Source organism: Lontra canadensis, unplaced genomic scaffold, assembly GCF_010015895.1.
Source record: "Lontra canadensis isolate GAN:19392208 unplaced genomic scaffold, GSC_riverotter_1.0 scaffold75, whole genome shotgun sequence".
NCBI lineage: Eukaryota > Metazoa > Chordata > Mammalia > Carnivora > Mustelidae > Lontra > Lontra canadensis.
In genome coordinates, this window is record NW_022631069.1 from 5,363,421 (window position 1) to 5,386,701 (window position 23,281).

General features: G+C 41.0%; 1 protein-coding gene across 1 annotated transcript; it reads left to right on the plus strand.

The window, feature by feature from the left end:
* Positions 1-185: 185 nt before the first annotated feature.
* Positions 186-23,200, plus strand: AMPD1 (adenosine monophosphate deaminase 1). Its single transcript, XM_032881382.1, has 16 exons — positions 186-343; positions 1,666-1,677; positions 5,310-5,490; positions 6,540-6,705; positions 9,354-9,519; positions 12,879-13,098; positions 13,861-13,990; positions 15,114-15,308; positions 15,599-15,730; positions 16,651-16,814; positions 18,432-18,558; positions 18,742-18,905; positions 19,783-19,903; positions 20,568-20,741; positions 21,166-21,276; positions 21,634-23,200. The coding sequence occupies exons 1-16, from the start codon at positions 322-324 to the stop codon at positions 21,790-21,792; spliced, it is 2,244 nt and encodes a 747-aa protein (XP_032737273.1). The 5' UTR covers positions 186-321; the 3' UTR covers positions 21,793-23,200.
* The last annotated feature ends 81 nt before the right edge of the window (positions 23,201-23,281 follow it).

Genomic DNA, 23,281 nt, shown 5'->3' on the forward strand with positions numbered 1-23,281 from the left:
AGCTACACTTGAGGAGAATCCAATCCATAGGAAAATTTAGAAAGTAATGAAATGCAGTTCCTGACCTAGCACGTATCATCTCTGAAATCCCTGAGTAAAGACCAGAGGCTTCACCTGTTTTGCACCATCAATTGCCTCAACCTATAAATAGGTCTAAAACTCATCTCTCTTTTTTTAGCAGAGAAGGGTCGGATTACAGGTGCAAAGCAAAATCACAAAATGAGTGTCAGGGTATTCTACTGTTAGACAGTCATCCCCATAGCCTGTCTCCTCGCTCCTCCTTCCTCCTGTGCTATCCTAGAATCCAGGACCCCGGCAACAATGCCTCTGTTGAAACTTGCAGGTAGGTGTGCAAAAGCGTTTGGAGAGCTCAATTCTTTTAAATGCAACCTGTTCCTCTAGGTATCTTGTCAACTTTGACTATCCTTTCTTTAGGGTCAGAGTAGCTTTGATAATACTTTTCAGGAAGAAGCAAGACATGATTTTCAAGAATTTTTTTTTGTTAGTTTTGGAAGGGAGATGATTTCCTAGAGCTGTGTCATGTGGTAGCATCTTGGATGATCCCAGTTTGAAAACTGTGGGAGATATTTAAAATCCCCTCTGCTTGTCCAAACAAAACCGGTGCTGTCACCATTGTGAAAAGGGTCCCCTATGACTAGAGGATTTAGCTGACAACCATGAGCATAGTGGAAATATTAACCCAGTCACAATCTAGGTTTGTACACATAGTAATTTTTAGAATAATAATGTCTTTTTCCTTGTGAAAGAAATACATGTCTCCTATGAAATAAGAAAAAGAAATGACACTGAAAATAAAAGTAGTAACACTCATGTAGAGAATGCAGAACACTGAGGAAAGGTAATGCAGGGAACACTCATGTAGAGAATGCAGAACATTCAAGTAAAGGTGTTGCTAAGTGCAGAAGGAAGTAGTAGCAAGAAAAAAAACAATCACTGGCCCATCATCCAAAGATACACTTCACATGTCAATTTATTTTCTATGCAAATTTAAAGAATTTTTAAAAGCATTGTTATAATTATTCCATACATGTCACTTTATAGCCTGCCTTTTTTTTTTTTGGCTTAATATTATGACCTAATCATTTACCATGGTTTTTAAAACTATCCCTAACATCATTTTGAATGGCAGTGTAATATTCTAATTTCCTTAACTAATCCTCCAGGTTCTCTACAGTTGGGGTAAGTATAATTATGCTCTGAGAACATTATTTGCACCTAAAGCTTTTTCTATTTTTAAGGATGAAAATCAGTAGTATAGATTCTCAGTAATGGCTGTTTGGTAGGTGTTACTAAATTGTTGACCAGATGAGGTGCATGGTTTACCCGCAACCAGTATCGTAAGAGAGTTTCCATTTCTCTAGATCAAATTTCTTTAAAATCACATTTTACAAAGAGTATCTCTTTAAGATTATAAACATAAATTTAAAGAGCCATATTAGAAAAAAAAAAGAGAGGAAAAAAGGATGTATACTGGCCATATTCCTAGGGGCTTCTGATGGCACCAAATTGTAGGTAACTCAAGTTCCATCACACCCCCTTCTTGTACAAGTCTACGCATTTCTTTTCCAAAGCACTGAATAATAGCCACTATCATTTCTAAAAGTTGTTTATATTTTTTAACTTGTTTTATTTTTCTTCATACAGCTGAAGAAAAACGTGAGTATTTTGGACTATTTTTCCTGCTATTTGCCAAAGAGTCAGTTAAAAAATGACACTATTTGTTAATTCAGAAACAAGAGTATTTTTCAGCAGTGTTTATTAAATATCATTGGAAGCCAACAAAGATTAATAATGACCAGGAGTGCCTGGGGGGCTCAGTCAGTTAAGCGTCTGCCTCTGGCTCAGGTCATGATCCCAGGGTCCTGGGATCCATTCCTACCTAGAGCTCCCTGCTCAGCGGGGAGTCTGCTTCTCCCTCCACCCCTCCCCCTGCTTGTGCTCTCTTTTTCTCTCAAATAAATAAATAAAATATATTTTTTTAAAGATTAGTAATGACCATAGATATTCCATAGCATTACAAATGAACTCATGGATTTTCTGGACTCCCAAGAAAAACCACATTCTTTTTTTAAAAAGTCTCTCATGGGGCATTCATTTGATGTTTTAAAATAAAAGATGTTCTTCTTTAGATTAGATTAGCCAAGGGGGTCTATTGAGTCTTGCCTTAGGAAATCCTCAGCTCGAAAGCAAAACATTTTATGGTCAATTTTGGTGACCAGATAAAATAAAATCTTGCTTTAGGTAAAACCGTAACTCTATGTTTCCCTCCATCACAAATGAGATTTGTCCTTTAGCTGATGGATAGTAGGTCTGCCTTGGAGTTCCTCCATGAGAAGAGATGCGGCAGACGAAACCCCTAAGACCTGTCTTTCCTACACACCCCTAAAGCACTGCTGGGAAATAAGCATGCTTTTCCGGATTTGTTGAGTGAAGAGGAAAGCATGATATTCCTTTTCTCAAGAATCTTGCACTTCCCATGTTAATAATAATAATTCCCAACTTCTTTATAGTACTGTGTAGTTTTTAAAGTATGTTTGTTTAATCTTTATAACAGTTCTCTGAAGTTGACATCGTTATTATTAACATTCCCCTGTTATGATGATGAACACTGAGGCTCCCTGTGATTATGGGGTTTGCCCAAGGCCATCCAGCTGCCACAAACACTTTTTCTCTCCCCTAGTTCAGTGTCTTGGCTTCTTCATTCTACTACTTGTTTCTATTCTCTGTCAATTCTATATGTAAATGTAGATGTCCTATCCTCAAGATATTTCCACTCCAATGCTGCATTATCACAAGCATAATATGCTCAAAAAAGAACTCAACAATGATCTGTACAGTCCCAAGGGAGTCATCTGTCCTTTATGTCAGGAATTCCAACTGTCACCAGATCTTATCTACTCATCTTTGGAAATACCAGTTTCACTCTTTCCTTCCCACAATCATCACCACTCCCTGAAATATTTTTGAAAGGCAGAGTTCTTGAATTCAGAGTCAAATTGCAGCTGTGGTTGCATGGAGTCAAAACAACTGGTTGATTCAGTGGAAGGAAACGTCAACCATATAATTTGGGGCATCATGTAAACCACTTCTTGACAGTAGAGTTTCTACTTGACAACTGTCTATAGTGGCTTAGGGAGATGCAACCTTAGGAAAAACAATAACGTTTGAACATATGAAACAAAAGGATATGTGCAGTCCTAGATAAAGACTGCTTGTCCTGGAAGAGGTAGATATCCAGCGAGTAAGATTTGGTTTCTAGGGATCCATTTCCCTGCCATCCTTCCTGAGGCCTCTGACAGCATTGCCACAGGCCCACCATGACAAGCCAGGTGCATCCTCATCACCAGACCTATGCTCATTCTCATCTCCATCCTCATCTTCCTCCTCATCATCATAACCAACCAGCCTATTTTTATTTGCCTTTCATGGTGCATGAAGCCTCTTCTAACTTCTGTCTGCCATTCATCCTTGAGGTGCATGGGCTTGCTTGTGATTCTCATGCAGGAATGATACTAATTTCTGGGAATCTGTTGGTAGTGGGGTGGTGAGGTATTCTCAGGCTATCAAATGTTCCTACTTAGAGTTCCATTTGGTCCTTTTTGGATTGTGGTACTTGTCAAAAAACCACTCCAGAGCATCCAAAGACGGTTTCCAGTTTCAGGCTTTGCTTGAGTCTAATGAAGCAAATAGATGATAAAGTTCAGCCAGTAGAGTGGGTTGCTGATATTCTCCTGGGAGAAGCCAGGTTTTGAAAGCAGGCTGACCTGACAGTGTTGGCGAAGTTAGGAAACAATAGCTATCATTTCCAATGTATGCTTCAGCCTAAATTAAGCCATATCATTGATCTTTTCCTTAATAGCCAGCCCAAAGCTAGCCTCAAATGCCACATAGCTGTCTAACCAATGCTACCAAGTTGAATTATTCAGTCTGAGCTACTGCTTTATTATCTGTAAAGCATTTCCATGTACATTACCATGAGAGCCTATGAGTGAGGTTTTGTAGGTTTTAGTCTTACCACTTTATAGATAAGGAAACTAAGACAGAGGAAGGTAAATATGTTACTAAGTGCAGAACAGGGACTTGAGCATATGACACTTCCTTAGGTTAAACTTGAAAACGTGGCATTTTGGAGACCTGTATACATACTGATGGGACAGAAGTGAGGGGTACTTTCTCTTTGCATGCAGTTTGCTCTGTCATCATCTGAAGAATGTTCCATCTTCTGTTGCTTCAAGTAGCTACTTATTTGTCATTCTCATTATTTGCTACCTGCTCTTTTTTGGAAATACCAAGAGATTTTGGAAGTATTAGAAGTAATGCTGAAACAACTGGGTATGTGGAAAATGCAATGGAACTTAACAGAAGAACAGATCCTTAATGGCCATCACCACCCTATATGATGAAATTAATTCTCTTACATCCTGAGAGTTTTGGAGTTAGTCATTGCCAAGCAAAAGGTCACCCCTCCACCCATTCTAAGGATGGGAATATTAAGGGGTACCTCAGTTGAAAGAGCATGCAATTCAATCTCGGGGTTGTGAGTTCGAGCCCCACACCAAGTGTAGAGATCACTTAAAATTAATTACTTAATTAACAAACTTTTTTTTTTAAAGATGGACATATTAAAGCATGTAAAGTGAAATTTGCTTTCTATGGGTCATTCTATGGAAGGCCACGTGTTCATAAGAAATGGGACTCCCAACACTGGGTAGTAAATTTCAGTGGCTCCCTTCCTCAGTGTATCATCAAGTTGTCAGGATTCGAAATAATGTGTAAGAAAAACACAGTATCTGCTCCATGAGGAGGAAAGACCCAAAGGACATACTCATTTCTCAGAACTACCTACATCCTGGTTCTCTTTAGGAAGAAAAACTCCAAGGACTAACAATCCTATTCATTTCTTCACAAGCACCAGAAAAACTCCACCAATCTAATAAGGACTATGTTGCATGGTTACTATGAAGTCAGATTTAGCCTTGCCAGAAACAGGTGATCTTAGATTAAGTGCTAGTCCTACAAGAAGCCAATCCCATCTTCAGGACCTCCTGGGATGTGCTGTAGGAATCTGACCTATGTCTCTGAGAATGGATTTCCAAGCTACCCACTGGGAAACCTCTAAAGAGAGAGCAGGAATTGAAATCTGACATATTTCTGGGACACTGGTTAGAGTATAGGGGAACCACACCCCCCAAGGCAGTCTTTAGCACTGTGCCTTACACATGGCAGGAATTCTCTGATGACTTCTGACAAAGGGTTCTTAAATACTAACCCATGAAAACCTCTTTCAGAAATTGATGATGCATTACGTAGCTTTGCTGAAAAAGTATTCGCCTCTGAAGTCAAAGATGAGGGAGGCCGTCATGAGATTTCCCCCTTTGATGTGGATGAAATCTGCCCAATTTCTCATCAGGAGATGCAAGCACACATATTCCACCTGGAGGCCATGGCCACCTCTATAGAAGGCAGGAGGTAAGCCGTGTAAAGGGAATGCTGGGACACTGAGAACAGGAAACAGAAATGTCAGTCTGTCTGAATGATGGTTCAACATGGAGGAAGAACTGTGCCAGAGATAAAAACTCCTCCCACTCCCCAATACCCCCACCCCAGCACCGTATAAGCTAGGACAAGGTTACCGATTACTCAGAAGAAGAAAACAGTAGACATCCTGTGCTCATCGCATCTTCCTTTAGTTCAAGCCTCCCTATCTACCCAAGTAAGAGGATGTAGCTCCTGGGCAACTGTTCCAAACCACAGTGGGCTGATGGCTGCTGGGCACACACTCAGCTTCCATACCAGGAGTATAGAAACCAGAACTCGAGAGCCTCATCTTTAGGTCGGTTTGAGCCAACCTTAGCACTGTGCTCTCTGATGTGACTATTGCCCTCTGGCCAGTCTGACCTTCTCCAGGCCTCAGGGACACAACCCTCCATTTCTGTCCTCCTGCCCTGGTCATCCTTTTCATTTTATGTTTTTAAGGAAAGAGCAACAATCCACATTCTTGGGCATGCCCCATAGGACCTATCAGTGTCAGGTCAGAGCAGAAACTCAATACTTGTTGATTTGAGGAAGTAATACCAATTAAGCAACTTATAAGTTCCATAGACTAAATCTCACTGAATTCCTATAAGGTAGGCATTTTCATACGGGACAACATGAGCTCAAAAGTTTAAGAACAAACATAAAACGACACATGTAGTGACTGACAAAGCCTGTGCTTTTTATGATACCCAGACCCCTATCTGCTAGGAGCCGACTGCCTGTGAAGAACAAGGTCATGCTGAAAGCCTTCTAGCATGTTCCCAAAGGCCCACTGTTCCAAGGGCTACCAGGAAGAAAGGAATACAGTCACGTGATACCTCTTCCCATATGCTTCGGTCCTGTTTCTGACACGCCGCTGACATTTTAATTTACACTTTTTGTCCTCAAAATGAAATTGGACAGTGAAACATCATTCTATCACAATGAAACTCCCAACGAGGCCAACATTAAATCCTTTTATTTTTGCATTTCAAATCCAGAAAAAAACGTTTCCATGGACGGAAGACTGTTAATTTGTCCATTCCCCAATGTGAAACATCGTCCACCAAACTGTCCCACATCAACGAATACATTTCTTCATCTCCAACATACCAGACCGTGCCTGATTTCCAGAGAGTGCAGATCACCGGCGATTATGCCTCGGGGGTGAGTCGCTCCCTGCCCCTCAGATGCAGCTTCTGGGAAGACACAGCTTCATTATTTCAGCTTCCTTGCCATCCTCCCCTTCCTACTGAGAAAGGTGTTAGCTAGCTTGTCCTTGTTCTACTTCCTTATAGCCTCTCAACACCAATATGCTATACCTTCTATTTCTGTTTTGTTTTATCATCCCATATAATTCATCCTCCTTCATCTCATTTGCGTGCACATGGAGAATATGTGACAGGAGGCAGTGTGTGTTATGGAATACGTTAGACAAATTTGGGCACAGGAAATGAGAACAGCTGGTGGGTTAGTCTCGCCGAAGATGCCATGAAGCAGGACAGGGAGCCTTGGGAGGCAAAGGGGACTCTTGGGAAAAGATGGTCCCAGGGCAGCCCTAGACCTAGAGAGAAGGTAGCATAAACCAGTCAAAAACAAACAAACAAACAAACAAAAAACAAAAAAACAGATGGGAAGAAAGAGAGGGAAATGAGAGGAATAGAGAGCCCAGAGAAAAGAAGGAAGATGAGAGACAGGCTAGAAAATTCTAATGGGGCTATTGTTTTGTTTTGTTTTGATTTTTGACCAGCGGTCATCTCTGATTTCATTACAGATGCTTACACAGTAGATTATTGCCTGGAATAGACTCTAGTTATGCCACAGGGATCGTAAACTTATGTCACAAACAACTTGACCTGCCTGTCCTATCCAGAACAGTTGGGCAATTAATAAATCTCTGCCACATGGACTTGCAGAATCAGCGTCATATTGGTGAAACCGATGGTTAGCTATCAGTCTGTGCTCCAAATATAGTTTTAATGACCCATCCTAAGCCCTCTTCTCATGTAACTGACCCACTTGGGGTCAGTCCCAAGATACTAAAAGTGACAGAGCAAGGAAACAAACATGATTCTTGTCTGTTCACTTTCTGTACAATAACACGGGTGCTCTGCAAACGGTTGGCGTTTTAGATGGTCAATAACTGAAAGGAGATGTTTACTAGAGACAGGGAAAACAAGGTTTGGAGACACCCTGTCCCCCGCCCCGGAAGTTAAAAAAAAAAAAGGCATAAAAATTGGCTTGACAAAATTGATACCTCTGTGCTTGGTAGAAACAAAAATAAAAAGAAGGAAGATGGGAGGGATGACAAGTTCACAGAAATCAGGGAGCAGTAACCAGCTGCTTCTTCTCTGAAAACTGGAGGGCACAAGGAACCATGGCTGGGAGTTTTTGAAGAACTAGGTGTGTTGCTGTACCTGTTGGCTGAATGTGGCTAGGTGATGAGCAAAACCCTCCCGAGCTGGAATCTGTGCCCCATTGGTCTTCGCCCTTGTAACTGAACAGAGAGGTAGGGGGATCAGGACTAAGTTTCCAAGGCCATTAATCCCTGCTAATCAATTGATGCCATTTAATCAGGTCTTACCCAGCACCTACTCTGTATGAGGCATGGTGTGCTAAGTGCAGAAGACACCAAGGTGAATATCTTTTCCAGCTCTCATCCTGGAGAAGATAGACTGGTGGCCCACCATGTGACAAAGGAGCAAACATGCCGTGTTGGAAGCAGACCCTTAGCTCCACCACCGGAGCCAGACTCTCTTGGCCAATGTCAGCAGACGTTTAAGAAGAGTTCAGCAGATTAGGATCAACATCAGGACCTCAAACCCTGGAAACATGCTCACACTGGTCCCACAAGGTTCATCATCTGATGATGAGCCTTTAGTGATTTCAAGTTATGACTCCCTGGGTGTGCCAGGCCCAACCAGGGGTCGGGGATGGTGCATGGGAGAGGCCAGTTTAGGAAATTTCCAGCAATTCTAGGAAAATGTTACTCTAGAATCTTGCTATTTTTAGCCACAGCCAAAATTCTCTTTAAAGCCATCCAAAAGAGGTTGCCTGGGTGGGGAAGTTGGTTAAGTGTCTGACTGTTGGTTTTGGCTCAGGTCCTGATATCAGGGTCCTAGGATCAAGCCCTGTGTCAGACTCTGTATTCAGCATGAAGTCTGCTTGAAGATTTTCTCTTCTTCTCCCTCTGCCCCTTCCCACCACCCCCATTCTCTCTCTTTAAAATAAATAGTTAAATCCTTTTTAAAAAGTTAAAAACCATCCAAAAGAATGGATAATGTTCTGATTCATGTATAACTAAAGAAGGCCGTGCATGTGTGGTGGGGTTGGAGGGATGTGACACTTTATTCGTTCCCAAATATTTCCCTTAGTGACCAAAAAGTAGTTTGAATTCTCAGATTAGAGTCACAAGGTCTTTCTGTTGAGATATTGTCTTCAGAAGCCTCTACGTAAAACGTCCTTACCTGGAAGGAAGAAAGTATTCTCCACGTTAGGGAGAATGGGATCTTTTCATCACATTTGCTAGAAAATCACTGCTTTCTGGCAAACCCCGCAAACACACACCAGTCTGTATAAGCCAAGACCTGCAGAATAGGTGAGTTTTAGTAGAAATGGGAGAGTTGGAAAAACTTTAAGACCTGCTCCTGGAGGAGGACCGAGGGCCCAAGTCAAGCAGGAAGCGGCCATGTGGACAGGCCAGGCTCAGTGTGGGCAGCAACAGCCCGGAAGGCGGGCTCGTACCAAAGACAAACTTAACCCGCTCCCTGGATTTTCACAGGAGAGACTCTGATATTCTGTCATTTTCTTGGCAGGTTACAGTTGAAGACTTCGAAATGGTCTGCAAAGGTCTATACAGGGCATTGTGTATACGGGAGAAGTATATGCAGAAGTCATTTCAGAGGTTCCCTAAAACCCCTTCCAAGTACCTGAGGAACATTGAGGGTGAGGCTTGGGTTGCAAATGAGAGCTTCTACCCAGGTAAGTAGTTTTCTCATGCAGAGTATGAAATAGATCTTTAGGTTTAATTACTAGATATCAAATATGCCCCTAGATTACAGTAGTTTCCCACCCCCCACCCCCACCCTCCCCTCCCCACCCTGCTCCACCCATGGTTTGGCTCTCTGCGGTTTCAGTTACCTGTGGTCAGCTGAGGTCCATAAGCAGATGATCCTCCTGATTTATTGTCACGTCAGGAGTGGCCTAATGCTACGTCACAATGCCTACATCATACCCCTCTCTTCATCTCACATAGGCATTTTATCATCTCACATCATCATAACAGGAAAGGTGAGTATAGGGCAATAAGATATTTTGAGAGGGGTGCCCGGGGGGCTGTCAATTAAGCATCCAACTCTTGATTCAACTCAGGTCATGATCTCAGGGTCATGAGATCGAGCCCAGTGTCAGGTTCTGTACTCAGCGGGGAGTGTGCCTGAGATTCTCTCTCTCCTTCTGCTCATGTTCATTCTCTCTCTCTCAAAATAAACAAATAAAACAAATAAATAAACAAATAAAATCCAAAAAAAAGGTATTTTGAAAGAGACCACATCACCTAACTTTTATTATACTAAATTGTTATAATAGTTCTATTTTATTATTCATTGTTGTTATTAATCTCTTACTGTGCCCAATTTATACAAATATGAGTAAGGTGGTAGACCAGTAGCCCATCAGTAAGCATGTAAGTATAGGAAAAGACATGGTATATACAGGGTTCAGTTCTAGTCACAGTTCCAGGCATCCCCTGGGGGTCTGGGAACATATATCCTATGGATAAGGAAAGACTCTTGCATAAGTAATCCAGTCTAAAAATATAGTCATCGTTGACTCCATTGTCTCTCCTGCCCACATACACAATTGTAATTGACTCTGTACAATATCTCTCAAAAATCTCCCCTCTTTGCTATTCCCCAAACCCTAAGTTAGGCCTATATTTCTTCTTGTCCAGATTATTGCCAGTTTCTGACCTACTCTAAATTCTAATATCACTTCCTTTTGGTTCATATTCACTTTAGTGCCAATTATTAAAACACAAATCTGAGCATGTCCTTCTCTTAACAAAAACCTTTCATTGCTGCCCATTACCTACAAACTTAAGTCCAGTCTTCAGCCTGGCATTCAAGGCCTACCATCAAATGGATCCTAACTACGATTTATTTATTGATTTTTTAGACGTGCGCCCTCAATGTATTTATATATTTACCTTATCTACTCCACTCTGTTCTGGTGGGAAGTTCTGGTGGGAAGTGGTTTAGCACTTTCCTGTCCCTTGTCATGCTGTACCCCGTGCCTGAACAGGGGAAGAGTTCACTTTTTCCCTGAATGTCCAAATGTCTAGATCCAACCACATCCTTCAACGTGCAGCCCAGATACTATCATTTCCTGACTTGCTTTAACCTCTGGATAAATCTAAACTACATATTTTGACTTTCCATAGTCCTTTATTACATATCTCACTGGTTTACTTTCTCCCTTACGTAAAGTTCAATACCTATTTTTCAATAGTCAGATTTTAATAATTTCCCAGATTTCTATTATATAACTATATCATAATTTATTTAACCAACTCTTATTTTTTAGGCATTTAGATATCTTTTAAACTTTATTTCAAGTAAGGCTATCATAAATGGCTTTATGTAAACATCTTTGTGTAACTGCTTTACCTAGTTCAGATTATAATTCTAGGGTTGAAATTTCAAGGGAGGCAAATATTAAAGTGTTTCTGAACTTTCAGATCTCTGTATCATTAAAAGATTTCCAGTTCTACAACTTCTTCTCTATAATGCCTTTTAATATTAAAATCATTTTAAACATGTATCCAGTTTGGTAATACATCAAATTGGTTTACCTATTTTTCTATAATATCGACATTTAGGATATCTGTTTTGTTTTTGTTTCTTCTAAATTATGCTTTATCTCTCAGGATGTTTAAGTGTGAAGATTGGAAAATTAAGATTTCACACGGAAACATATTGTTTTATGTTTCTTGTGTTCCTTAGCTCCCAGTTTTGAATAGAAAATGTATGACTTTTTCTTTCTATATTCTTTTCCCTACTCTGGCCATCAGTCATCACTTGCAAACTGGAGCCTTCCTGCTGCCTTGGGCACACACTCATTGAAAGTAAAAGTCTGAGGGGCACCTGGGTGGCTCAGTGGGTTAAAGCCTCTGCCTTCAGCTCAGGTCAGGATCTCAGGGTCCTGGGATCGAGTCCCGCATCGGGCTCTCTGCTCAGCGGGGATCCTTCTTCCTCCTCTCTCAGCCTGCCTCTCTGCCTACTTGTGATCTTTGTCTGTTAAGTAAATAAAGTCTTAAAAAAAAAAAAGAAAAGAAAGTAAATGGCTAAGTGCATTACAGGCCATGACCACATAGAATTTGTTCACAGCTTTCTTAGGCTGAAATCGTTAGCATGGGAAAGAAGGGGACATTTACCCACAAAATCCCTTCTCTATTCCTTTAGCAGACATTGTAAAATTATAGGTACTTTAAAAGGTGGGTAATACATTATAACAAGAACTATAATTCTTAGAGTAAGAATTTATTTTATATTTCCATTTCTATTAAAACCACTGTAGGTGGAGCACAAAGGGCCTTTAGGACAGTGAGACTATTCTGTCTGATACTGTAAGCGTGGATACGTGTCATTATACATTTGTCTAAACCCATAGAACGTACAACCCCAAGAGTGAGCTCTAAGGTAAACTATGGACTTTGGGTGATTATGGCCTCCAGTGTACATTCATACATTTTAACAAACATACCCCTCTGGTGGAAGGTGTAGATAGTGGGGAAAGCAGTGCCTGTGAGGCATACGAGTATATGGGAACTGTATACTTGGCCCTCAATTTTGCTATGAACCTGAAGCTGCTTTAAAATATAAAGTCTATTAAAAAATAACCACTCTAAATGAAGACTTATAGAGAAAGTTGATTTTATCAAGGAAAAGATCCAAATTCTACTTTTTAACTGTAGTTTGGCTGTTATTTCTATGCAATTATCTCATAAGCTCATAAAATGTTCTAAACAGAAAGACTTTGATAACCTACTGTAGTAAATAATATGCTTTGTAAGTAGTATATCAATTATGTGAACAGTTCTTCTTAAGAACTTAAAAATCATTCTTATACTAGAAACAATCTTATAGTTACTTTACACTACTAATTTAGTCACCTTTGGAAAATAATACAAAAATAAACTTAAGCTCAGCACTGGATAATTATAACTTATGACATACAGGATTCCAAACGAATAAGATCTTACAACATTTCGTGTTTTGGTTATTTTTATGCAGCCATTTATCATATTTCTTGATCTATTGCTCTGTGTTTTATTGAGAAAGTCTTTACCCCTCCTGTGAAGAAAGGAGAAGACCCCTTCCGAACAGATGACCTCCCAGAAAACCTTGGTTATCACCTCAAAATGAAGGACGGCATAGTTTACGTCTATCCTGATGAGGTGGCCGCCAGCAAAGATGAGCCCAAGCCACTTCCTTATCTAAATATGGACAGCTTCTTAGATGATATGAATTTTTTACTTGCTTTAATTGCCCAAGGACCTGTGTAAGTGTTTGATGGTGACTGAACTACTACTCCCATCACTACTACCGCCACCCCCACTGCTACTACTGCCACCACCCCCATGACTACCACCCCCACCCCCACTACTATGGCCACCACCTGTACTACTAGGACTACTACTACTCAGAGTAAGAATGAGTATTTATTAAGTGCTTACTATGTTCAAACATTATGTGAAACCCTTCGTGTATATTTTTCCTCCCTCCTCGCCATCATTCTCTGAGGTGGGTATATTTATAATTGCAGTTTTATAAGCTGAGACTTTGATTGAGTTAAGTAATGTGCCCAAAGTTACACAGCTGGCTGAGCCAGGATTCAAGCCCTAATGTGCTATCTCCAAAGCCAGAGCGCTTTGCCTTGAGCAATATTGTCTTACATGGCTTTATTATTATTATTATTATTATTATTATTAATTTAAGTAATCCCTACACCCAATGTGGTGCTCAGACTCACAGTCCCGAGATCAAGAGTCTCACGCTCTTCCAACTGAGCCAGCCAGGTGCCCCTCACCCCACCCGGGCCTTTAAATGCCTTCCCAAATCCTCCCTCATTATTCTCTCCAGCTTTGATGAAAAGATTGAGCCCGGGGAGCCCCATATTTTTCAAGTGAGATTAACTGCCAACTGAATGTTCGTTCCCGTAATTGTTTCCAATATGCAATAAGGGTCCTGATGATTTTGAAATTGAGTCTATTTTCTTTAAGTGTCTGAATGTTTCAGAATGATGCTATTTAATTTTTCACAGTAAGACCTATGCCCATCGACGCCTGAAGTTCCTCTCCTCCAAGTTCCAGGTGCATGAGATGCTCAACGAGATGGATGAGTTAAAGGAGCTGAAGAACAACCCCCACCGAGATTTTTATAATTGCAGGAAGGTAAACATTGTCACAGGTCTCTGCTGGGCAAGAACATTAACCCAATGTATTCTGGAGTGGGACAAGAAAGATAGTGTTTCTCTGATTACTGTAAGATTCCTGCAGAGTTCAGTGGGTTTAATGAATGCAGATGAATTACCCTAAAAGGTTAAAATGCCATTTCTATGGTTTTCCATACAGAAAGGTCTACCACATCCTTGCCATAAAAGTTAAAATGATTGTGAACAACAAAAATAACAAAAACAAATGAAATCTCAAAAACCGCTACCCGAGGATTTGGAATGTCTTTATTCTAGTCCTTTTTCTTCTACTTCCTGATTCTATGATATTGAGGGAGGTGCTTAAATATTTCTGAGTTTCAATTTCCTCATTTGTAAAGTTGGGAAATACATCTGCCCAGTCTAGCTCACAAGAGGACTGTGAGTGTCAAATGCACTAAGGACTGTGGATAACTAATCAACTTAGAAACATTTCTGAGATGTGTTCTGACCCTTTAAGTGATTGCAAGAGGTAGGGATAGACAATAAACGAGCAGATATTTGGGACCAAATCCTGGCTCAGCCGCCTGTTTAACCATGGATAAATTAATCTATCATTAATTAATCAATTTAATTAATTAAACATAAATATAACAAATTTATTATTTATTAATAGTTAACAAATTAATAATAAATAAATAGATGTATAATATAAATAATAAAGCAATTATTTATTAATAATTAAGGTTAAATATTAAATTTAATGAATTTATTATTAAATTAATTGAATCTCCAGCTTATAAAATTGTAATCATAAAAATACCCAACTCAGAAATGCTATCACTGGGCCATGGAGTCGTAATTTCGATCCTTTCTCTCTTTGGGGTGAAGGCTAGGCCAGCTACTTCACTTTGGGGGCGCAGAATGCCCCCCAAGAATTTTATGTGGATCAAATAGAGGGAGTAAATTGGATGTACAGATATCCAAAAGAAATGCACATTATTATTATATCCACCTAACCTGTGACATTCTTGCAAGGGTAGAAAGAAGTGCCATGGGTTCTTTTCTGCTGGGCACCATAGCCTCTAACAGAGTGGCACGACTAAGGTTGACTGTTGTTTTTCTTTCTCTGAACGAACACACAGGTGGACACCCACATCCATGCGGCGGCTTGCATGAATCAGAAACATCTGCTCCGCTTTATTAAGAAATCTTACCAGACTGATGCTGACAGAGTGGTCCATAGCACCAAGGAGAAAAATCTGACCCTAAAGGAACTTTTTGCCAAATTAAAAATGCATCCCTATGACCTGACTGTTGATTCTCTGGATGTTCATGCTGTAGGTTGAAAAAGATCGTGTCAGTTTCCTGATCCTACTCAGAACCCTGCATGCCTTTCTCCTACAAACTACGCCCTTCTCAGAACCCTCTTAACCTGACCACGCTGGCTGAAAGCACCCACAGACAATGGGTTACAGTCACTCATTGTTGACTGTCCCGGAGTCCATTCTTGGAGACCGACCCTTGCCCCTGTTCCCAGGCCCCCTTTCCTGGGGACCATTCCCTAGCTCTCTACGTCCCATATGTCCTATGTATAATGATACACTTGCGCTCCTGTTTCCTGATTCAGGGACGCCAGACCTTCCAGCGTTTTGATAAGTTCAATGACAAATACAATCCCGTAGGAGCAAGTGAGCTACGAGACCTCTACCTAAAGACAGACAATTATATTGATGGAGAATATTTTGCTACTATCATCAAGGTGAGGAGGAACCAACCAGATCTGTGGTACCTGGTCTGGTTCTTAAGGAAGGGGAGGAAGGAGAAAGAGAAGGAGGAAAGGTAGGAAGGAGAGAAGAGGGAAGGAAGCAAGGAGGGAGGGAGGGAGAGGAAGGAAGGAGGAAGTGTGCTATCCCTGGGGCCAAGCACCCCAGAAATGAATATAAGAATTTCTTTGGAAATGTCCACTGTAATGATTTTAAAAGACTTCAATTCCTAGACCAGAGAAGCAGAGAGTGTGGATTTGGGACTGATTAAGGACCCTTTCAGGCTCTGGGAGTTGTAAGCCTGGAAAGGGATGGGATCGGAATTCCCCCTCATTTTCATGGCCTGAGCACTAGGACAGGGAATGACATGGAGGACTTGGGAGATGTGTGTTTTGGAAAGTAGGAGGTATAAGAGAAACTGAATGTCTTTTGCAGGTGCCTTGGATAGGATGACTCATCATCCTTTGACTTCTTCACTCTCTAGACTCCTTTATATCTTATCTGTCTCTTACTGATTAGATTCCCCTCATCTCTCAATTTCCTTAGATCTTTTTTTAAAGATTTTAATTTATCTATTAGAGAGAGAGAGCAAGCACATGAGAGAGAGAAAGGAGAGAGAGCAGGAACAGGGCCAGAGGGAGAGGGAGAAGCAGGCTCCCCACTGAGCAGGGAGCCCAGCACTGGCAGGGCTCGATCCCAGGACCCTGGGATCATCACCTGAGCCAAAGGCAGGCGCTGAACTGACTGAGCCACCCAGACGCCCCTCAATTTCCTTAGATCTTAACGTGGAACAGTTTCCCTCTGGCTTCCTTTCACGCCTTCGTAGTACCTACGTCCACCGCCAGACCCCACAGGTTTAGACCCCAGAGGGACTTGAGGGAATTCCTGGCTTTGAACTCCTCTCTTGGCTTCGCAGGAGGTAGGCACGGACCTGGTGGAGGCGAAGTACCAGCACGCAGAGCCTCGCCTGTCGATCTATGGCCGCAGCCTTGATGAGTGGAGCAAACTGTCCAGCTGGTTCGTCCGTAACCGCATCTACTGCCCCAACATGACATGGATGATCCAGGTCCCCAGGATCTAGTATGTACCTCCCCGTCGGAGCCCCTAAAGCCTGGCTTCATCCCACCTGTCTGACCTCCTCCACACGAACGAGGAATATGCAGTCACAATAAGCTTTGTTATAGCACCGCTCAGAACCCGGTCCTGGGGGCCTGGTTTTGTCCACTCTGGGTTCAGCATTCTTGACCAGAGACAGGAGTTAGGAAGATCATTTCACTTCAGTTCTCTAGCCAGAAGGTTTTCTGGTTTGGTTTTTTTAAAACACAGGACTTTATTTGACCACAAAATAACTCATTGAGAATATTTAAAACTTAGCTAGGCTAAGAACTATGTCCACTTTATTCTATTTTTTTCTTTCTCTTGGTCTGCCTATCTGTGTCCAGCTCATTCTTCCCCACGCTTATCTGGACTGGGATGTAGCTTTCTTGTATCAGAACCTTTACTACCATCTGCTGATTGTCTCATCTACAAGTGCTCAAGTTCCCCATAATCAATGAGTATTTACTGATGATACTACCACCTGCTAATTACTCATTGGCCTCAGGGATGCTCACTGTCATTGATCTTTTATCAAACTTATATTTATTTTCTGGCCACCTGTCCCTGTGTTCTGTGTGCTCTGGTAACACGGGAGTCTTTTCCTTTCTTTTTAGCCAAAAAATTAACCTTGTTGACCAGGTTAGAACTTCCTGTATTATATCATTATAGCAAGGAGGTGGTAGCTATGGTAGTTAGGAGCATGGACTCTGGACCTAGACTGGCAATACTTGACTCCTGGTTCTGTTACTTATTAGCCGTGTGACCTTAGGGAAGTTTCATGAGCTCTCTGTGCCTTTGTTTCATCATCTTTAAAATGGGGTTACCTGACTGTCTCGATGAGTGGAACATATGCCACTTGATCTCTGGGTGGTGAGTTCAAGTCTCACATTAGGCATAGAGCTTGCTTAAATTTTTTTTTTTAAATAGGGTCATAAAGGTACTTAACATATTGAGTTGTTATGATTAAATTCACTAATCTTTCTGGCCACTTAAAAGAGTGAATGACATATACTGAGTGGTATATTAGAGTTTGTTAGATTGTCCAGAAGTGTTCTTTTAAAAAATATTTTATTTATTTATTTTTCAGAGGGGGAGAGAGAGAGTGTGTGTGTGGCAGGCAGAGGGAGAAGCAGGTTCCCCGCTAAGCAGGGAGCACAATGTGGGACCCGATCCCAGGACCCCAGGATCATGACCTGAGTCGAAGGCAGATGCTTAACTGACTGAGCCACCCAGGTGTCCCCAGAAGTGTTTTTAATAACTATTTCATGCTCACCATTTTATACGCCACAAATAAATCACTGAATCTTTTGTGACACAGTTCCTATACTCTTCACTTTCCACCTGGACTTAGCTATGAAGGTTAATATTTTTGCCACAGAGAGTTTGTAGAAGAGGTGGGGACAACCGGTCCAGCAAGACATTTGTATCTCTTTGCCAGTTCTAAACTGAATCCCTCCTTATGGGTAACCAAGAAGAATGTATCTAGAATGAACCCAGTCTTTTCCTGAACATGGCATGTTGGCCCTTTGATTCCCTCACACAAGGGCTACCAATCCTAAAAATACTTTCTTCGTGAATTCTCTTCATTCTTGCCTCTAGTGATGTGTTTCGATCTAAGAATTTCCTTCCACACTTCGGAAAGATGCTGGAGAATGTTTTCATGCCAGTGTTTGAGGCCACCATCAACCCCCAGGCTCATCCTGACCTCAGTGTCTTCCTCAAGCATGTAAGCATGACCCATTAGGCCTTCCTGTTGCTGTGCATGAACCAGGACTCCCACATAGCTGTGACTCATTTTTGCTGCTTATCTCTGACATTTGGTCCTGGGCTTTGGGAGCTGAAAGTTTGTCTGAGGACCAGGATCCTGCAGTCAGACTGACCCCATTGCGTGGCTCACTTTTCCGGACAGATTACTGGCTTCGACAGTGTGGACGATGAGTCCAAACACAGTGGCCACATGTTCTCTTCCAAGAGCCCCAAGCCCCAGGAGTGGACAATGGAAAAGAATCCCTCTTACACCTACTATGCCTACTACATGTATGCGAACATCGCGGTGCTCAACAGCCTGAGAAAGTGAGTAGATGAGAACTGGAGCTAGAAGGAGATTCTTTTTTTTTTTTTAATATTTTATTTATTTATTTGAGAGAGAGGGCGAGCGAGCACAAGAGCAGTGTGAGGGGCAGAGGAAGAAGCAAGCTTCCTACCAAGCCAGAAGCCCAATGCGGGTCTCCATTCCTGGGACCCTGGGATCATGACCTGAGCCAAAGGCAGACACTTAACCAACTGAGCCATCCAAGTGCCTTGAAGGAGAGGATTCTATCTGACACACCTCTGCTGAGACATTGGTGCCCTGGGTGGTCATCCCACTGCATTGCTGGGATGCCTCTGACCAGCCCAAACCAGACCCTTCTTTCCCTTGTCTTTTTGTTTGGTTTCTTTCTTTATTTAGCAGGACGAATAGACATTTTGGAACCTTCAGTAACTTTCACAGTTCCTTTTCGTTGGAAGTTTAGGAATTGATACTAATCTCTGTGTGATGTATTATAGACCTCCATATATGTTGTCCTTCTTGATATATGTGGGTAAGGAGTAGAGGAATATTATAACAGGGTTTTCTGGAAATGTTTCCCCCTCAAAAGCATTAGCAGGAGAAATGAGAACTTGGTGATACTGGTGAACTTCCTGTTGAAACTGCAGGTAATCAGATCATGACTAGGTTCCTCCGTACCCCAATATTCTCTGCTGCCTCTTTTTTCAGAAGTCTGCGTTCGGGAAGAATAAGATTATGATTTGGAAATGCCAGTTTCACTGAATCTTTTAGATGCCCCCACTCCCTTTCAGAGTGTTAATTTTTTTTCTACCAGATTTTCTTGTAAATCCCTCCATGTCCAGAATTGCTGCTAGGTCATATTCAGCGACCTGTGGTTACGTGGCGGTTCCCTTTCTCTAGGGAACGAGGCATGAATACGTTCCTGTTCCGACCTCACTGTGGGGAAGCTGGGGCTCTCACCCATCTCATGACAGCATTCATGACAGCAGATAATATCTCCCATGGCCTGAATTTAAAAAAGGTGAGTTGCAGGCTCTCTTCTGAATGTGTTTTATGTTGGAGCTAGAGGAGTAATTTTTTTCCTTATCATTTTGTCACAAGTCATTATCAACACTGGAATCAAATGAAAGCAGAGCAAAAAAAGGTTTTTAGGTTATGAAGTGCAGTACGTTTTACAGAGACCCAGAGAAGTCAAAGGAGCTGCTCAAAATTACCTAACCAGTTAGTGGCAGGGATGAATTAATGCACGTCTTCGGGCTTCCATTTTAGAACTCTGAAAAGGGATAATTCAGAGGCACTTGGCTTACCTTAAGCTGGTTTTTGCCAGATTTCTTGTTATAGCATGTTTCCAAACGCCTCTGGCAAGAGTCAGAACTTTCTCGTAGAGAAAGAAAAAGTGTTTCAAGATGAAGTTTCTTCTCTGAGGAAGACCATCTAACTTAGACAATTAAAACTCAAACATATGATTTGACCAAATGCTTCTGAAAATTGATGATCCCAAATAAATTTATTCTAAATAGTATTTACATTTAAATACTAGTATTCTTTTTTACTAAGGGATTTAAAGAACACGTGATCATTTTGTGGAAAGCTGAAACTTGAGGTAGACCACGGGGTTTTAACATTTCTAGTTTGTATCTCTTTTTCAACATCCTTAAATATTGTTTTTCACTATTCCTTTTCAGAGTCCTGTGTTACAGTACTTGTTTTTCTTAGCCCAGATTCCCATCGCTATGTCGCCATTAAGTAACAACAGCTTATTTCTAGAATATGCCAAAAATCCTTTTTTAGATTTCCTTCAGAAGGGACTAATGATCTCGCTGTCGACAGATGACCCAATGCAATTCCACTTCACCAAGGTATGCATGTGGAATCTTAAGCAACACCAGCATATTTGGTGGGACTGTTGTTGCCCACCCAGAATTTTATTTATTTATTTATTTATTTATTTATTTGAGAGAGACTGAGTGAGTGAGTGAGAGAGAACACGAGCAGGAAAAGATCAGAGGGAGAAGGAGAAACAAAGGGAAGAGGGAGAGGGAGAAGCAGACTCCCTGCTGAGCAGGGAGCCCCACATGGGGCTCCATCCTGGGAATCCAGGATCGTGAGCTGATCCAAAGGCAGACGCTTAACCAACTGAGGCACCCAAGTGTCCCTGTTGGCCATCTAGAATTTTAGAGTCTACTCAAGAGATTTCACTGTACTTTTTCTGCTGGATGTGTGTTATTGTTTTTAAATACACTATTTCCTTTTTTTTTGTCTCATTTAAATAAATAATCCAAGGAGCCCCTAATGGAAGAATATGCCATTGCTGCACAAGTGTTCAAGCTGAGTACCTGTGATATGTGTGAAGTGGCAAGAAACAGTGTTCTGCAATGTGGAATTTCTCATGAGGTAGACCTGTCCTTGACTGGTTGCCCTTCTGTGTATGGGATCTGGTAACTGAGTACTGAAAAGATAGCTGGGGAAACACATGTGGAAAAATTATCCCACAAATCATATGCTGTTACTATGGACAGGGACTAGAAAGAAGTCCTCTATCTCTCTGGCTCTGCCTTTGGCAAGGCAAATAAAATACACTTGACTTCTCAGCAGACCATGAGCATTGAGACCCTGGATGAGTGCTTTGAATGGTCTGTTTTTTCCTTTTGTCAGTAAGTAATGCAAAGAAGGCATCTTTGTGGAAGATGTAATTATAGTCTATATCAGGATAAAAAGACAATAATCATTCTGCTTCCTTTTCTCTTACAGGAGAAAGCAAGGTTTCTGGGCAACAATTACCTTGAGGACGGCCCTATTGGAAATGACATCCGGAGGACAAATGTTGCCCAAATCCGCATGGCCTATCGCTATGAAACCTGGTGTTATGAACTCAATTTAATTGCTGAAGGCCTTAAATCAGGAGACTAAATTAAATAAACCAAATAATAATATGGGTGAGATTTTCATTGAAGAATACGAATCATAATAGTTACCAGTTATTGAATCCCTGCTATAAGCCAATGATTGCTCTAGATATTCCCTCACTGACATTATTCACTTAGTCATTTTCACTTTATGAAGTAGATAATAATATCTTCATTTGGGGGAGATGAATAAACTGAGGCTAGTGAAGTTAATAACCTGCACAAGGACACATTTGTTGAGTGGTAGCAGTGGGCACATGGGTTTGTCTGACTCCAGAGTCTCCATGACTTTCAGGCAAAACATTTGCTCACAGTTGCTCATATTTTTGCCCCACCTTAAAAACTATTAATTACTCATAATAACTTGAAACAGGGCAAAAATTTGAGCGAATGACTTGTGGTTGGGAGGATGTAGGCTTTTGGTTTATAGAATGAAATTTGCTAGAAACACGTAGACCATTAAAATATCCTTTTGACAGGATGTGACAGAAGTCTGGCATTCTTAGACAAAAACATATTGTTGCCCAATATAGAAAATCCATACTTATGAGCTATTTCACTTCAGGAGAACTTACCTTACAAAAGGATTCTTAGTTGTAAGGATGTACTTGGCAATAAAGTTATAGTCAGCTGTCCTTCTACATTTTAAATAATTCCACTTACCAAAATAAGATACACATGTAACTGTTTAGAAACCTGCCTGTTACTCAAGGCCAGCCAGGTAGAATTCCTATTCGCTAGACCATACCTCTACGCATACAACTGTGTTGCCACCTAGTGGCTGGGCTGATAGTTCATTTGATTTATTAGTAAACAGTTGATCAAACAGCTCAAATATCAGGCTCTATTTAGGCAGCAAAGTTATAAAGAATAAGATTTCATTCCTACTCTCAAGTTGTTCACAGTGTGAAATGATAAGATGTGTGTGGACACAAATGTGAAAAAGAACATTTTGTGAAACATCTCAGAAAGTAATGACTTTTCAAATGGAAAAAAAAATTAAAGGCAAATTCCTGCATGTTTCCACATTCTATACTGGTCACTGTAAGCATGGGTGTGATCCTGACAACGTGTTTATACTAGCCCTAGTGTAAGAATCCTCTCCTTGGTTTCTGAGGTTGAATTTCTGTTTGCTGAGTATATTTGTAAGTCCCTTAGAGAATCTGATTTTATTTTACTTTGTTCTCCATGTCATTAAAATAATACAGATTGCTAAACTAAACATTCTATTCTTGAACTTAAAAGGCATTAACTAGCATTAGTTATATTTCCATCTTACCCATGAGAGGGCAGTAGAATACATACATGTTAATTCCTTTATTACAGCCACAGAACCCTTGCCAGGTTTGGTTTCCTATCTGGTACTTAGAATTCAGTCGGCGTCATTTTGCCAAATAATCTTCTTGAATGCAAAGTTTGGACTCAAAATTTGCATTTTGAAATAAGTTGTAAAATCATACCGTTCTAGCTTAAAATTTCGTCTTAGACAACTG

Coding starts and splice junctions, on each gene's coding strand:
- AMPD1 (XM_032881382.1), top strand. CDS start 322: ATGCCTCTGTTGAAACTTGCAG. Junction 16,815..18,431: donor ATCCAGGTCCCCAGGATCTA/GTATGTACCTCC, acceptor TCTTGCCTCTAG/TGATGTGTTTCGATCTAAGA. Junction 20,742..21,165: donor TGCAATTCCACTTCACCAAG/GTATGCATGTGG, acceptor AAATAATCCAAG/GAGCCCCTAATGGAAGAATA.